Source organism: Parambassis ranga, chromosome 7, assembly GCF_900634625.1.
Source record: "Parambassis ranga chromosome 7, fParRan2.1, whole genome shotgun sequence".
NCBI classification, from domain to species: Eukaryota; Metazoa; Chordata; class Actinopteri; family Ambassidae; genus Parambassis; species Parambassis ranga.
This window is the reverse complement of record NC_041028.1, coordinates 11,036,644-11,053,670: the sequence shown is the minus strand read 5'-3', so window position 1 is coordinate 11,053,670 and position 17,027 is coordinate 11,036,644. Positions and strand designations below refer to the sequence as shown.

General features: G+C 40.9%; 2 protein-coding genes across 2 annotated transcripts; both read right to left on the bottom strand.

Annotated features, from left to right (window-relative positions):
* Positions 1 to 2,154: 2,154 nt before the first annotated feature.
* On the bottom strand, positions 2,155 to 10,471 carry tmem201 (transmembrane protein 201). The gene is made up of 11 exons (XM_028410227.1): positions 10,186 to 10,471; positions 9,436 to 9,556; positions 9,136 to 9,330; positions 8,883 to 9,062; positions 8,384 to 8,748; positions 8,099 to 8,299; positions 4,548 to 4,771; positions 4,251 to 4,313; positions 3,874 to 4,161; positions 3,565 to 3,696; positions 2,155 to 3,293 (listed from the first exon to the last, which is right to left on the bottom strand). Exons 1-11 carry the CDS (start codon positions 10,293 to 10,295, stop codon positions 3,196 to 3,198), a joined length of 1,977 nt encoding a protein of 658 aa, XP_028266028.1. The 5' UTR covers positions 10,296 to 10,471; the 3' UTR covers positions 2,155 to 3,195.
* A 3,175-nt stretch (positions 10,472 to 13,646) lies between these two features.
* foxl2l (forkhead box L2-like) lies at positions 13,647 to 14,970 on the bottom strand. Its single transcript, XM_028410229.1, has one exon. It carries the CDS (start codon positions 14,885 to 14,887, stop codon positions 14,075 to 14,077), a length of 813 nt encoding a protein of 270 aa, XP_028266030.1. The 5' UTR covers positions 14,888 to 14,970; the 3' UTR covers positions 13,647 to 14,074.
* Positions 14,971 to 17,027: the final 2,057 nt, after the last annotated feature.

Here is a 17,027-nt window from a genome sequence, read left to right as displayed (position 1 = left end):
AAAAACACAACAATGTGTTTGTCAGTTCTCCCCAGACCAGCTGGTGAAAACAGGAAGTGATTGTGCAGAAGAGAAACCTTTTGGCCAGATCGCAGACTGAAAGCATGAACATGCTTCCTACCTTCTGGCCCTGAACCGACAGTGAACTATTTTCATGAGCAGAAAAAAAACCTCAGTAAACAAGCTGAAACTCTGTGAGTGTGACAATTCTCCTTTTTTTGATGGAAAGTCGTGCTCAAACCCCCCTAAACCAACTGTTTTTAATCAATGGAAGGTGTCGGTAATGTTTCAAAGTCTGATCCTTGGAAGTCTATCATTTCTGGAGACCTCATACAGAGAGTTGTAGCACGTTGGAAAACCATCACCACAACTGTCTCTTAAGGACCACACAAATCCACAGCAGTGGTTGACCAAGAAAGTTCACACCAAGAACATGATGTGCAATAGTCCACAAGGTCACAAAGGGACGCAGGGTAACCTATAAGCCACTAAAGGCAGGCCTCTCTCCCACTGGCTAATGTGAACCAGGACCACTTGTCAGTCAAATCTGAGTTTACCAGTGATTTTATAAGGAAATGCTGGACATCTGTCTGTGAGCTCAAGACAAAGTGAGTCATGCAGCAAGACAACTATCATAGTCTTTTTACAGTAGATCCTTTTCTTGAATGAACTAAGACAAAGTGAAATGTTTCTGTTTCATTTGTTTGATGGGGTTCTCTTTTTCTACTTTCAGTTGTGTCAAAATCAGCTGATGTTTTATGCAGATCTATTGAATATTCTTCAGTTCACAAACATTCGAGCCTATACACTGTATATATAAATCTCCAGATATTACTGGCTAGTTTGCTTGGTCTAGAATTCATTTCTGATGATTAGACTTGATTACATAGGCCACATAATATCAAAGCCTGAATATTTGTACTAAATTGGAGAAAAGCATTCAGTTTGGTCATTCGTTTATCGTTGGATTTGTTCACATGTTTATGAGTGAGGTTATGAGCACAAACAGCTTCCAATGATAGGTGAAGAGGCATTCACAGTGGTCTTACCTCTGCTTTAACGTGTGTGTGTGTGCCCTTCAGAGTTTCCTACATTTTATCAGCTGATTCTCACACAAGTCCTGAAACTAGACAAGAAGGACCTAATTAAATACATGAAACATGAACTGTTTGATTTAGGGCCTTCCACAGCATTCAATTGGATTAAGGTCAGGACTTTGACTTGGTCATCCCATAACATTAATTTTGTTCTTCTCTCACCAGTTTTTGTAGAACGACTTGGATGCTTCAGGTTGTTTCTTTAAAGATGCAGCTCATGGACAGATGAGCTGACATTTTCTTTCAGAATTTGTTGGTATAATTCAGAATTCATCGTTCTGCCCGCATGCAGCAAAGCAGGCCCAAACAAGGACATCGCCCCTCCCCGTGTCTCATGGACATCATGAGGCTCTAAAGCTGGAATTCAGTGTCATGGCGGCCATAATTTAAACCACTCATTTAACTCATTAAACAAACATGTTGGGCAAAATCAGAGTATGACAAATCCCAGACTTTTGAAACAGAACAGGGCACTGAATGGTACCCGAGTCACATTACATTGTTTGGAATCACTTCTGAGCCTGGCCTTGAAATTCACACACCTGCACACACCTTTGTACCTCACAAATATGTTATATTAATATTAATTTCAAAAAGGAAAAAAACAACTGATTTAAATCAACAACGTTCCCGTCTTTGTTTCCGACTGCATACCCAGCAGAGCACTTTCAGCTGCTCCATCGTCAGCCGTGTTAAAATTAGTCTTTTGTTGCCATGGCAACGTTTTTAGATGTCTCAAGGCTTCCATGCAAGCTCGCTGAGATTATCTTTGTTTATTAAACAAAAGCCAGCAGAAATATTAAAAGGCAAAATTGTTCAACAGAAATACACAGATACAATGTGTGCCTGGTGCCAGCAGGGGGCGGGTTTGCCAGAACAGTCTACGGAGATAATTAGGGAAAAATACTTTATTAAAAAGTTCATATGAAGCCAATGATCCATACAATCACAGACAAAACATCTGCACGACTGAATACAGTGTAATGAGAATTCTGCAAACCATTAGAGGGAACACAACTTCACACTTCACCTTTGATTTTACATTATATGACCTATGACAAAAAAAAACACTTTATATACAAATACAAAAAAGTTTCATTTTGAAATAAATGAAAAACCTTCTTTGATAAGAAGTAACTGGTTACACATCAAGTATGCAGACAGTCGTATGGAGCATATAAGTGAAAAGATCCTGATTTGGATGTTTTTTCAGTAGTTTAAGTTTTGCAGAAACCTATAATTTTCCATTAGTTTATCATTATGGTATTTTCGCTCAAAATACATATCTAACTAAACTTGATATTTCAAATTTAACTGAAAAACTCATATGTGATCACCCAATAATCATTCATAAGCTTTTTACAAGAGAAGCGAAACCAACTTCTTTACACCTGCCCAAAATGTACAACTTCTGAAAATCTCATGTTCAACAGACATCACAACCACACACAAAGATACAATTCAGAAATACAAGTGCAAGACCAATGTGTACAAATGTAAATACTGGACTACAGTCCTGTATAAATTACCCCACAGCTGAGTTAGCAGCAAAACACCTCTCTGTTAATTTCCTATGTAGACTTTATGTATGCACTTACAACCCATCCTGTGAATAGGATACCTGTAAGAGCAGAGCAGTGAGTTTCTGTAGTGAATTATGACCACATGTCCACCCTAAACCAGGTGATTCCAAAGTGACAATCTATACAAATTGACGAAATAATTATAAAACAGATAAAGTCTTGCTGCTTCATATGTTCTAATGCTTGGCTGTAGTAAAGAACTTATGATGCTCCTCAGTTAGGGGTGATAATACACTTATCCATACAAGTAGTTAAGACTCTGTGTCCGAGCAGCATTGAGTCAACAGTACGTGTTTATTGCACATTTCACAGCCACCAAGCATCAGTGAATCCGAACACTTTTCTTGTAACTCAAATAAAATGTGAGGTCTGTTGTGAAAATGCCTCAGCTGTATTTTCACTTTAAACAAGCGAAGAACACACGAGTGCATCTCCGAACTATGGACACAACAGACCTATCCAGGCCCACTGGTCCACTCACTCTGTGCAGGTCCCAATGAAAAAGCAGGGGGGCTTCATCTCCAGTTGTGGTACATATAAAGGCCGGCGAAGGTCAGGTTGGCAGTCAGACTCGCAAATAAAAGCCCCGGCCAGATAAGACGTTTTAAAAATCCTGGAGAGAGAAAGCCCATTAATTTTCATGTTGTGTGTGTTTTACAGCCAGTCAATAAATCAAGAACATTTAAACACAGTTTTGAGGGTTTAGTACCCAAATATACTAAATACATACAAATGAGGTTGTTGTTGTAGTGTAGTGGTGGACTGAACACTAAAAAGTGGTCAGAATATTTTGCCCTCTGTGTTTATAGGGAGAAAGACTGGTGATTTGTATCCTGTCACTTTTATTAAAAAGTTATTCTAATCAATGCGTTTACACTGCTTACCTTTTGGAGGAGGGGTTCCCTCTGGACCAAGGGGCGTTGTAGTCCCAACCATGCATGCAGAGGACTCGGATGAGCTGCTTTGTTTCTCTTGTTCTTCAATCACACTGCTGTCTCTCAGTAATGAACTCAAATCTGCAAAGAAAGAGATAAAAACATCTAAACATGGATGCAAAATTGGAATCTGTGACAGATAAATAAATGTCTTACGATGCCATCTGGTGGTGGTATACAGAATGACATTTAGCAAGACAGCAATTCCAATCATTGCCAGCAGTAAAACATTAAACTGTATACTTCAGATATACTTGCCATTTTGACTTTGGAAGGGGGATGTATCCCGGGAAAAGCAGCCACTGTAAACAGAAGAGGCCTGCTCTACATGAAAATGCAATGGAGACGCAGGTGGGGACATGAGTGTCTGTCCTGGTTCTGTTGAGAAAAGCCGGAGTTTTTGGCCGCTGATGTTGAGGCGCGCAGGGCTTATGAGGGGACGGCGCCTGGCAGAACCTGAACTGGATGTAACTGACCCGGCTACTGAAGGAGTTGGAGAAGGTCCTGGGGACGATGGCCGGCTCCCAGACTTCAGAGAAAAGTAATCTGTGCCAGGAAAAAAAAACAGTCAAAACTGTCAATCAAGTGTCTGAAATACCACGTTTGGATCAATGATTTACCAGGAGTTTTAGTACCTGAGGACGGTGAGTCTTTATACAGTGAGAGTGGCCTGCTTCCACTGAATAAGTAACCAGAATCTAGAAAAATAGACACAAAGATCACAGCAATTACACAAAGGCTACACTAGTCTGCGGGCCATGTGTCACTTGGCTGGAAAACACAACTTAATGCCCAATTAGAAACACTGTTATTACATGGTTTATCATGGAAATAAGTGGCACGATCTACTTGGTTTCATGTGATGATCTGCCAGTATCCCATGATGAGGTGTTTTAATCTGCCACACATAAAAGAAAAAAAGTCAGTGTTACCTGTCCTGGTGAGAGGTGGGATTGTGCCAAGGCAGAGAGCTCTGTTGAGGCGTCCAGGCAAAGAGGATGGGGAAGCCTTACGAGGCTCACGAGGACCATGTTGGCGGTTGATGAGTTTGGAGAGATTGGGCGGTGGAGCAGGGATGAAGGAGTCCACCAGGTTGGAGGAGTGCAGAGGATCCTGGCTGCTGAAGGGGGGTACAGCAGAGCCGCCTGCAAGGCATCTGCAACACAAGAGCAATGTAATGTATACCACCAGGAAACAAAATCATAACACACGCTTTTAAACGCCTGTTACAGAGGACAAAACACACAAAAAAAATTAAATGCAGTTAATGGGATCATTCCCTAACAGGCATGAAATCCTGGTGCAGCTGTCTGACAACATGCAGCAGCTGTAAGTGCCTACCAAAACAAAACAATTAACGCTCTCCACCATCAGAGCTTGTGCAGCATTTAAATAGGAAAAGACAGCGTGTGAGTGTGTCAAAAACCAAAAGAAGACACATATTTCCACCAACTGTTTATTACATTTCATATACAGTATGACAAAGTGGAGCCTGACACTAAAGGAAAGACACTCAATGTAAGCAATTTAAGCATACAACAGTGTTTCACTTAGAGAGTTGTAGAATATCAGCAAGGACAGAGCTCCGTTTGTTCAGCTGCTACAGATAATAAAACTTGACCCATTAAAAAGTCGCTTAAAAAGTATCATGATTTTGGCAAAGAGACTTTTAGTCATTTAGTGTTTCTCAAATACACACATAGCTAAAATATTTAGATATGACACAATCGCGTTTGTGAGCTACATACTTAGTATCCATAATACTAAACACAGTGCAGTAAAACCAGTAACAGGTCCATTAGTGAAAAAAGATGCTAGCTGTCATGTTATAACACCACAAAATATTTTTGCTGTAGCTAATTAGTTACATAGGTAGCTTATACTTCATACACAAGTTTGAATGTCATGCTTCTAGAGATAAATACTCAACAGTTTATAAAAGGCATTCTATAACTCATACAGCTTGCCAAGGAGATACAGGGATTCTCTAATACAACATGCAGAAACACAGACAGGCCTTATGCACTTATCACAGTGCAAGTAACATGCAAATTGGACTCTGGAGTTTATAACACTTTTGAGCAAAGCTATAAAACTTTGGTAAAGGTAACACATCCTCCATACATAGTTTTTTCTTAGATTCAGAACACACAAAACAAGGTGCAGATGTGTGTTCTTGAGTGAAATTCATCTAAAAGATACAGCTTGTCCAGTATTGCATGTTATGTTGTGAAATGTTGTCATTTTAATAAAATATCAAAGATATAGTTCATCAGGCTTTCCCATTTTCAGACACACCATAGCATTTGTCTTGTTGGGACTTGCAATAATTACAGTGAAAGTCAAGTCACAGCTTTAAAACTTAGTAACTAACTCTGAGAGCATAAAAACATTGTTCATATTTAACAAACTGCATCTCTGTTGTAAATTCCAGCATTTGAAGTTTCCATAGTATACCCATTTTTAATATGAAATGTAAGACATGTCCCCAGAATGTTTTCTTTTAAGTTCCATCTCAGGCTGTTGAGCCTACCATGCTGCATACCCCTTGATTCAGCCATATTTCATCTTTTAATGCAAATATGCTGAGAGAGCGCTGCACCTTTCCTGGTGGTGCCTACCCTGGTGCAAATGGGACAGGAGAACCACTACGGCTGATTACGTGATACACCTATATCAGAAATGTGTCACTACTTAGCTGAAGAAAACAGTCTATAGGGAAACAAAGTCAAATCAAAACTCAAAGCCAACAACACTGCTTTAAAAGAATAAGGGCAGGAAGGGTCAGAAATCCAACAACGGGGTTACAGCTCACTGTGTACTTGTGTGCAGTGCTTCTCCACACACAGTGAGGAAATGAGAACATGGACTTTTCCTTATATCACATTAGTCTGGGGTCATGTAGTTACCTTCCACAATAATAAAACGTGGATAATACACAATATGTACCCTTTAAGCTTGCATACTAGAGCACCAAAAGCACTAGTTAAAGAATACAACTCCATCTACAGGACAGCACAGCATACACAGTAACCCTACATATACAGCGCTCTGAACTCCAATATGATCAATGAATATTCTCCACTGAATCACATTATTGTCAAATAAATATACCTTCAATAAATACATTCCAACAATGAAAGATTATTAAACAAAACCGAAATACACTGGTGTGAGGAACTGTTAGTGCGTGCACTTAATACTTAGATTAGTGTTAAGAATACCTTCATAAAAGGAAAGTCAGTAATGTTGGAAGAGATTGAGTAAGGTAAAGAAATGATGTAAACTTTGCAAAAAGAAGGAACTGGCAGTGCAGAATATGAAGTCGTGTAGATGCTAATCTACAAGCACATATGGGCCAACTCCTCCAAACTAACCCGAAAGTACAACAGCAACCATCAAGTTGTGCAGTCTCTGTCAAAAAAGGAGTCTTATCCTGGCATGATTAACTCAAGCAAATGACAAGGCAAGTCAGGTACCTAAGAGGAAGGCATCTCTTCTCTTCTGATAACAACAGAACTATACGGTTCTGGCACAATATCGTGTACTGTACACTATATAATCATGTGATGCCTTTATGGCAGTCAGCCAGTCCCAAATTCATTCTGCTACATGACAACAACCCCAGTGGGGTCATAAAGGACTATCCTCAATAACAGAAATAACAAGAAGGCCTGTCACTGGCATGACCACAGCACATCGTGACATTATGGAGTCACAGAAACTCATATAAAAACACTACTGTTACCATTATTACACAAACAGAATGCAGGCTCGGTGCTTATGCAATGCTGAATTCCTCAGATTGTTATTATGGGCCAATCATCATCACATTTTTTGGTAAGTAAAAAAAAAGATGTTTACTTTGGCCTGAAGTTTTTTCAAAGGTTAGTATTTCATGCAATGAGCTGTACTGCTTTTTGTCTATAGATACAGTACACTAGTGTTAATGAATAAATTAGTACATTCATAATCCCTATAGACTTTTTTAGTACAGTGCAGAATACATAGTTTGTGTACCAAGAATTTATATATATATATATATATATATATATATATATATATATATAAAAATCACACTATAATAGTTTAAAGTACGACACAAACTGTAATTTGTCACACTCTAAGCAGTCGGTTTGGGTAGGCTATTAATGTCTTACAATGATCAACAGGATGTTTTTGAAAGTCGTCATAAAATGCTAACAGACTTTTGTGTAACTGGTTTCCCATCAAGTAACTTTGCCCAATGTTTTGATGTGCTTAAGCAAGTAGAACCAAACAGAGTATTTCGTTCCCATTTTAGGTCACACACCACATTTGGAGTGTATCACATAGCACATCTTTATGTCAGTGACACACGTCAATGATGGGGAGTAAAGAGATTTTTTAAAAATAAGAGAACAAAAACTACTAAAGGAAGGGGGATTCTTTGCATGAACCCAGGTTTCAAACACAGTGTGAACATCACTACTCAGGTTCTGACCTTCGATATCGGGCTCGTCGAGGACCCGTCGGTTTGCGAGTGGCCACGGCAGCAGCAAAGCTGATTAGGCAACAGAGGGAGAGGGTAATAAGCTTTGCTGTATATATCCAGTCCAAGGCATCACTGGAGTAGCTCTCAGCCAGACAGAGGCACAGGATGATGAACCACAGGACAGAGGCTACAGCATCAATTCTCCTCAACCTGGAAATGAACAAAAACCAAATGTTTAGTCTGCGTTTCGAATTATACACGAAAGTATGCAAAGACTATTTGTAGGCTGCTCACCTAGCAGGTCCAGCTAAGAAGATAGCACTGAGACAAGTCAAAACTCCAACAGAAACTACAGCCAGCTGGCTGTCTTTTCCATGCTGCCACACCAGTCTGGCATTCTCTATGGCCTTGTCTGGGAGCAGCTCCAGCAGACCCTGCCATACAGGCATGACTCCACTGCTGTTGTTGTTTGAACTGGATTCATTGGTGGGTTTTGGCTTTGGAGGAATAGCCCCACCACTTAAAATTTGGTGGTCATTCGATGATGCAGGCTGGCCCAGCAAATCACAGAAAGATGTAGAAACTAAGAAAGCACATATGAGGAAGGCAAGGACCCTCAAGAGTATGACACCCATGGGAGAAGACAAAGAATGGGAGCTCTGCAGAAGAGAAAACAGGATGTCACTGTTAATCATTTACATGTCAAGGGAACGGTGCATAAAACGAATAAGGAACATGCAACAGTGGACAATGATTTCAGTAGAATATATTTTGAACTTTGAGTTGCACTGACTTTCACAAACGCCATGTCTGATTCTCTGGAGCGCCGATGCTGATGGTTCAGGAGCACTGTACGAAGCTGGCGGTTTTGATATTTGATGTAGTACTCCACTGCTGTCTGACATGGTTTACATAACTTGTATGTCTGCTCAAGGTGGTGCTTGTATGCTTCAATTTCCTCATCATAATTCTCCTACAATAGAAACAAATGAATTAGATTATCGTTGTAACAGTATGTGGTGTGTTCATAGAAGTAAAGTACATACATCATCTCTTGGAATATAGGAGGCCAACTGTTTGATCTTTGCAGTTTGGTTATTATTACACTTCCTGCATAGCAGCATCTGACAGTTGACCCACTGCAGATTCTTGGGTGCCTCAGATGAAGGAAGGCTTCCAGATACACCATGATTCAGGTGCTCCATGTACTGGGCTGGGATGGGTTTGTTGTAATCTCCATTCTGAAAACAGACAGTTCAACAAAAAGGTTATCGAAACTGTGCAAAAAGAAAATAAGCAGATTATTGGCAAATTATTTCCCACGTCCCAAACACGTTTAAACTTACTGCCTGGAAGCCATTATACTGGTCACAGTTGGGGCAATCCCAGCAGTTCCTGTTCCCATAAGGAACCACCGAATTTTCATTACAGAACCAGCAGTTAACATCTGCATGGGTGGGCTTCTTTCTGCAAGAAATTGAGTTTTTAGTTATTATTATGTTATTATTATGTTCAGGGTGCACGTTTACCACAGCTGGTTCCAGGAACCACATGGGGACGTTGAACAGGTTAAAAAAACACAGAAACAAAATGTAAGTCTGGGAGGCTGGGATGTTGTTTACACTGAAAATTACTCAATAATTTAATTATACAGACAGCCGTTTCAGACTTCAGACACTTTAGGGACATTTAAATATAACATTTATCGCAAATGTATTTTCCTGATCTTCAGCTTCACAGCCTCAACTATATACATATGTTTGCTGTGACATATACAATTCGAGTAATTTGACTATCTGACATTTCAAACATCCCACAAGTGTAGATCATTTTCGAATCACAAAACTATTTAGCCTCAAGTTACTTTGCACTGCGGCAAGCGAAGTTAGCGCCCGGCTAGCGTGAATAAAAATACCACTCCTGAAAAAAAGGGGGGGCATAACTGCACAGTCAATTGCACGCTCTGTTGTAAACATGTAGACCATTATACAAAACATCAATATTTAATCTGTCAGTGCAATTGTTTACACACGACCTGCTAACTTGTGCTAGCGTTAGCTACAAACATACGGCGCGATGCTGAGCCGCTAAATTACCTGGTAGCAATCTTGTATATGAGCGCTCCGCCCGCAACAAACGCCGTAGCTCCGACTCCGCTGTACATTAGCTGAGGATATTCCAGCAGGAGCATGTTAAAAGTCTCCATTTCCACTAAAATGAAGCGTCGTGTTTAAGCTGTACAGCAAAACACGGCGCCAGAGCGCACGCGGCAAGCGACTCCTTTTGGCTGTGTCCCATTTCAGGGTCTGCATCCTTCGGAGGACGCAGCCTACGCGGTCTCAGGAGGCCGCGTCCTCCTGAGGATCCTCCGGAGGATCCTCCACCGTTGGTAAATGGGACGGTCTGGCCTTCAAAGCACTTCCTGATTGTGGCGTGACGTCATAAATTTTGCCCCGGGAAAAACAAAAGCAGTCACAGCGACACAACACGGACTACACAACAAGCGGGACAACAGTGTGGATTTAGAAATTTGGAATATTTTAATATATTTATTTGTTGTTGGAGGAAGAGGAGAGGCGGCTCCAGCGGCAGCAAAACCTGTGACGGCTCATTTTCTTCAGGCTGGGAGAGCGCAGTGGGGAGGTAACGTTAAGCTGCTGTTTAACCATATTATTGATCATAATTAATATACCAGTTACTGAGCAAACGCTAGATATATAACCAGTAGATAGACAAATATGATTAAATGTAATTTATATTTTATTCAATTGTAAGACTTGATACAGGGTCTGTTTGTAATTTTAATACTTTAAATTAAATAGCTACATGTGTAAGAACCCTGCAAATAACCCTGAAAGCACTGCTTTAATGTGTCATTAAGCATCAGGTCTGTCACTGCACCAGAGAATTACTGCTGGGTGGAGGAGAGTGGGGCTCCCTGCAGGACCAGCTGTCTGTCCTGGAGGAGGTGTACTGACCATCATCACCTTTGGAGGGTGAGGATACATATTTTATAGCTTTTCATATTTTAAGCTGCTTTGGAAGCCGCTCTGTGGAAGTTATTATTTTTATTTTTGCCCTTTTTAAAAACATCTTTAGTAACATGGCAGCCGCCGATCGTCAGCTCTGCAAACCCTGATGGACGATGTGGTGGACAGAGGAGACAGACACCCCCCTCCCCCAGATGATGTCCCACTCACAGCCAGAGGACTCCAAGGTCTTCACCGTGGCACCATCCAGTCCAGCAGCACCAAGGACTCCTGCTCAGCCAAACATTTATATATATGTTCTTTGTGAATAGTATTTTCTGCTGATCTTTTATAAATAATAAACTGTACATTTTCATAATGCCCACTGGTAAATAGTTAGAAATGTTCAAACTGTGTCTTTGTAAATATTGTACATAACACAACACACACACAATAAATGATTTACTGTGGTCACTGAGAAGTTGTTCAAAAGTTTATTAAATTATAAATAGGTAATGAAACACATAATGTAACAAGGTTAGAAGAGTTTAAGAACACAGAGACAAGAACGATTTAATATACAATTTAATAAGTAACATTTAAATAACACAGAACATAAAATCACTGCTGTCCACCATCCTCTGTATGAGCTGAGGTCTGTCCGTTCTTTCTCTGCTCTCCCTCTCTCTCTCTCTCTCTCTCTCCCCCTCTCTCTCTCTCTCTCCAGCCTCATCTCCTCCGTTATCAATTGTCAGGTTTCTTCTGTTTCTCTCTGCTCCTCCTACAACATAATGCCAACAGGCAGAATGACCGTTTGATATAATAACCATAATATTGCTCCTCACGTGAACTATACTTTATACTATACTACAGTAAACAACAAAAAACAACATCCAATCAAAGCGTTTAGTTTACAGCGCCTCGTATCAACAGGACGTCATGTTTGTAAATATAAAACTCATTTTTTTAATGCCGCTGTCACTACTAGCATTTTAAAACTCTCCAACTACTGCTCTTTACTTACATTTAAATGTGAATTCGGCACTCCTGCCGGTGCCGCTGCCGCTCGCTTGGTCCGTCATTGTACTATTGGACAAAAAGTAGGCCCGCAAAGCATTGTGGGATATTTAAGGCCACGAAGGATGGTAGCGATGCGTCCTCCAAATTCAGGCAAAAGGAGGACGCATTTGGAGGACGCATTTGAAGGACCCTTCGACTTTTGGCGAATTGGGACAGCCTTCGCGCAGCTTTGTGACGTAAGCGGCCTTAAAATGCGCACTCCGAAGGATGCAGACCCTGAAATGAGACACAGCCTTTGTTCACGCCCCATGAAACGGAAACGGAACTAACGAAACCACCTGGCCGCATCCCAATACGTTTCATTCATTCTTTAATGTCCACTGTGTCTGGACTAAAATGTTTTTTTTTTGCGAAATATTACAATAAATAATAAACTTTAGGAACATTTATGGGCTTGTAGACAGTCATAAAATAATCCCACCTATGTCAGACGTAAATCGCCTCATTGTAAAGGCACAGTGACAGTGTTGGAATGCGAGAGGTTAGATTGATTAGTACGCACTTCCCTCAATCCTTGATGGATGCGCTGTACTTTACCATATCGACGAGATTGATTGATTTCTGCCTCCTCGACTCTGGTCTTAGACACATAACATTTCAAAACAAGAAAGTCTGAATGTAATACAATAAAAGTCACAAAAGATGGCACGAAATGAGAATACATTAACAATTGTTAATATTTGGTATGACAAGCACTGAACATGGAAAATATGACTTTTATTGATGGCCTCGGTGGAAAGTATATGGCCACAGAGCCTGTTTTTCTCATCACACCGTTTTTAGCCTGTAGAAATCAGGGGTTCTTTATTTGTTCCATTTTTTTAAAGAAAAACCTGTTTTGAAAACCGAGTTACTGTGGTCACATGTCCAAAAAACTTTATGCACTTATGGACCTAGTAAAAAGTAAACAGAAAAAAATTGAAAAATAAAAATAGAAATGAAAAGTAAAGTGTGTGTGTGATTTCACATCACATCCCAACGCCTCTGTTGAGCACTATTACAAGTCTATGACTGAGTATTTTTGTTGCATCTGAAACAAAGTGAATGATAAGCTTACCTTGTAAATATTACACTGATTTACCGGTAGCCTACCTGATCAAATCAGAGAATATTGAGAGATCACATGCAACAACTTTTCATCAAAATCTTGACCTGATATCAAAATTTATAGACACATCTGTTCTGTTCATCGTATGGCTGTTATGTCACGTCAATTTATAGCCTTACTTTTAGTTTATATTGTTTGCCTTGTTTACTTGACCTCATCTTATTTACCCTCTTTTTATCTTATTTCATGTTAACTATTATATGTTTTACGTATGCACCAATCACTAAGGCAAATTCCTAGTAATGTGAATCCTTTTCACTTACATGACAATAAAACATGATTCTGATTCTGATCAGTAGCCTATCTAGCTGTTACTCAATGATGATGATGATGATAATAATAACGAGCAGTAGAGGGTTAAGTCAATCAATGAGAGTATCTGATGCAAAAATAACATTTTATTTAAACAAACATGATGTACACATCAGGTTAACATTCAGAATTCAAATTATCAGGTCAGTGCTTCAGTATCATCAACTGTTGTAGCAGCTCAAAGAATGAATGAAACCAGAAAAAGAAATAAATAACATGGCAACAGATGTAACAACAAATGTGTAGGTCTATTCAAACAATAAAACATGTAGCCTCAAAACAATACTTGGCTGTAAAATAAGTCACAGCTGAAACATAAACGACATGAACTGTCAGCTGCACATTTTATATTTTTAAACACAACGTTTGGCTGTAGTGGCTTTTACCCTGTAGCCTGTACAACAGTTAACAGTTAATCAACAAGCTACTAAATTAACATTACCAGACCAACAAACGACAGCTTGTCTGAAATGATCAAACAGGTGGACTCTGGTCTGTGACCTGGCTGTCTGCGACCTACTGATCCATCACATGAGCGAACGGCGCCTCCTGTCGGTCATAGGCGGTGAACTGCTGGTAGTTGCATGCCACTGACACGGTGCCTCCGTCCGGGCTCATTGGCTGCGTCACTCCGCCGTAGGGACACCCGTTGTGGGGGACCAGCACCGGTGGGTGTCGGTGGTACGTGGCGTAGGGAGAGTGATGGAAGTGGGGCGACGGGCAGTAGGAACTGACGGGGCCACTCGTGGACATGCCGCGTGTGTGTCCACTGATGACCGGGGGTGTGGGGTATCCGGCCGGCTGCGCGGAGCTGGACTGACACAGACTCCAGGAGCTGCTCACGTAAGGCGGCAGGTAGAGAGGCTCAGCATACTCCACGGGGTTCCCGGCCATGTAAGGCACGCTCGGGGGTCTGTAGGGTCTCCTCACACGTCGGCGCCGCCGGTAGTCTCCTTTCTCAAACATGTCCTCAAACGCTGGGTCCAGCATCCAGTAGTTGCCCTTCCTGTCCCCTCCGGTCTCTCTGGGCACCTTAAGGAAGCACTCGTTGAGGGACAAATTGTGTCTGATACTGTTTTGCCAACCTTTTTTGTTCTTCTCGAAGTATGGGAACCTGGACACTATGTACTGATATATTCCGGCTAAAGTTTGTCTTTTGTGTGGGCTGTCCTTAATGGCCATGGCGATGAGAGCCACGTACGAATACGGCGGCTTCTCCTGCTGGCCGGTCTCCTGCTCCGCACCTTTGGGTTCAGCAGGTGAGTTTGAGCTGATGTCCAGCAGCTTCACTCCTCCCTGGTCCTCCGGTGATTTCTCTTCTGCATCCATGGCTCAGGTATCCGTCTGTGCGTCCTGGTGAGGCAAAAAATCTGCTCTGTCTGCCGCCAAGCAAGGCAGCGCTGCGATTGCGTCCGCAGGTGCACACACACTCCTCCCACATGTGCAGAGCGCACCTTCTTTCATCTCACCGATTTCCCACACTGTTTATGCCACTGTGTGTGACACTGTGCAGGTTGTTTAGGTTGAAAGCGAGGTCACAGGACTGTTGAGTGATGATCAAAGACATTGTGTTATAATTTTACAACCGATCAGCATTATGGTTTATCTTTAAAGTATATTTAAAACTATAATAACAAACAATAATAAACAATAAATTCTATTCAAATTGTGAAAATAAAATGAAATTGAAATGCTGATTTGACCATTAAACAAACAAATTCAGAAAGTTTTATATAGTTTTATATTGAGTCAGCAAACACTCTCTAACTGGTTGGATGCACATTACACAGAAACACACACACACAGACACACACTTCACTTGTGTCTTATTACATGTGTTTGCCTTTTTACAGCTGGGGCACATTGTTTCAGCTGGGAGGCACACAAGCGTTGGGTTTTTCCAGCACCTAATATGCTACAGGAAGAGAAGTCTGAGGCTTGCAGGTATCAGAGCTCAGCATACCACCCACATACAGTGAGGCATGAACAGCAGGCCTGTCTGTCCGCTGAGGACAGCAGATAATGATCACTTGCTCTCACCAGACAGTCTGCCTCCCTTCAACTGATAGGGAAACGCAGAACTCAAAAGGTGAGGAACCAGTGGAAAAACAAGTACGGCTCTGCAGGGATTAGAGTGCGTTCTGAGTTGGCTATTGTCATCACTGTTACACTATTAATTGAAATTATATTACATACTTTCCTTAAACACATGCACAATCAGTCAGAATTAAAGATCAGGGTCTTTGGCACAATACTGAGCTAAAACATTTCTAAACAACTCTCTAAAATTACTATTACTATTACTATTATCATTTCTGACAGGACCGAGGATCACTCAGCAGGCTTAACGTTTCATTTAGCTTCAGATGGTAACAAATCTCAAAATTTGATGTGGAATAAGTGGAATAATAATAATAAGCCAGATAATAATAATAATAAATATAATATATCTAAAATTTGTGATCTAGTCTTTTTTTCAGTTGATTAATGTTAATATCAAACTTAAAATAAAAGCTGTAGGCAGCCATGGTCTGGCCCTTTAAATGTGTGCAGATTTTGTGTGGTTGGCAGGTACATGTGTTTTGGAACATAGACATAAATGGATGATGATAGATTCAACTGCAGAAAGCTGTGTGGCTGACAGAGAGGAAGGTAGATTTACTTCCTGATGTCTTAAAAAGGAGCGCCAGACAAAACACAACCCGTGTAGCTGAAACTATCTGAGACTAAAGAAGAGTGCAGCGAAAACAAAGATCATGAACACTACAGCCCACCGACAGGCCTCCACAGCCCTGACCCAGAACAAAGCTGAAGGTTGGCAAGAGCATCATGTTTCCAAGTACTTGACTTATTTTACTTATTGTTTTTATTTATTATTATATCTCATTTTGTGTTATTTACCAATATAATATGTATATACATGTGAAAATAAACATGTTGTCTGCAGATTAAGTCTGACTCATCATCAGGGCACCTGCAAAGCTGTTTTAGTGATAAAAGGAAATGACAGCATGTGTTGGGACTTCTGTCTAAACAGAAGCATATGTGGTAGACCGCAGCCGACTTCTTTACTTACAGTAGTCATTTTAGGCACCACTCCCAGACCTGCCTAATCCAGGGATTACGACTAACCTGACTCCTCTCTGTTAATGACAGACTCTCAGACGGACCAAAAGTCAACATCAATTTCAAAACAAGGAGTGCTAAGTAGAATGTTTTGAGGTATAAATGTAACACCACCTCCCCCATCCTGTACATGGCATGGATCTTTCACAAGTCGTACATTTAAACGCTTTCACTCCTCGGTCACTGTGCTGTAGCTAGATTCCCGTGCTAGGTGTGTCTCTCTCCCCGTTTCAGGTGATGAGTTACTTCCCTGCTCACTTCATGGTGCTGCTGACCTGTAACTTCTCCCACAATGCATCACACAGGGTTCTACATGACTGCCAGCCAGCCAGCCAGCCAGCCT

Excerpts from the sequence above, each read along its gene's own strand:
- foxl2l (XM_028410229.1), bottom strand. The coding sequence starts at position 14,887 with ATGGATGCAGAAGAGAAATCACCGGAGGACCAGGGAGGAGTGAAGCTG.
- tmem201 (XM_028410227.1), bottom strand. The coding sequence starts at position 10,295 with ATGGAGACTTTTAACATGCTCCTGCTGGAATATCCTCAGCTAATGTAC. Across the intron at positions 9,557-10,185 it reads ATATACAAGATTGCTACCAG|AAAGAAGCCCACCCATGCAG; the intron begins GTAATTTAGCGG and ends AATTTCTTGCAG. Across the intron at positions 4,772-8,098 it reads CGACGAGCCCGATATCGAAG|ATGCCTTGCAGGCGGCTCTG; the intron begins GTCAGAACCTGA and ends CTTGTGTTGCAG.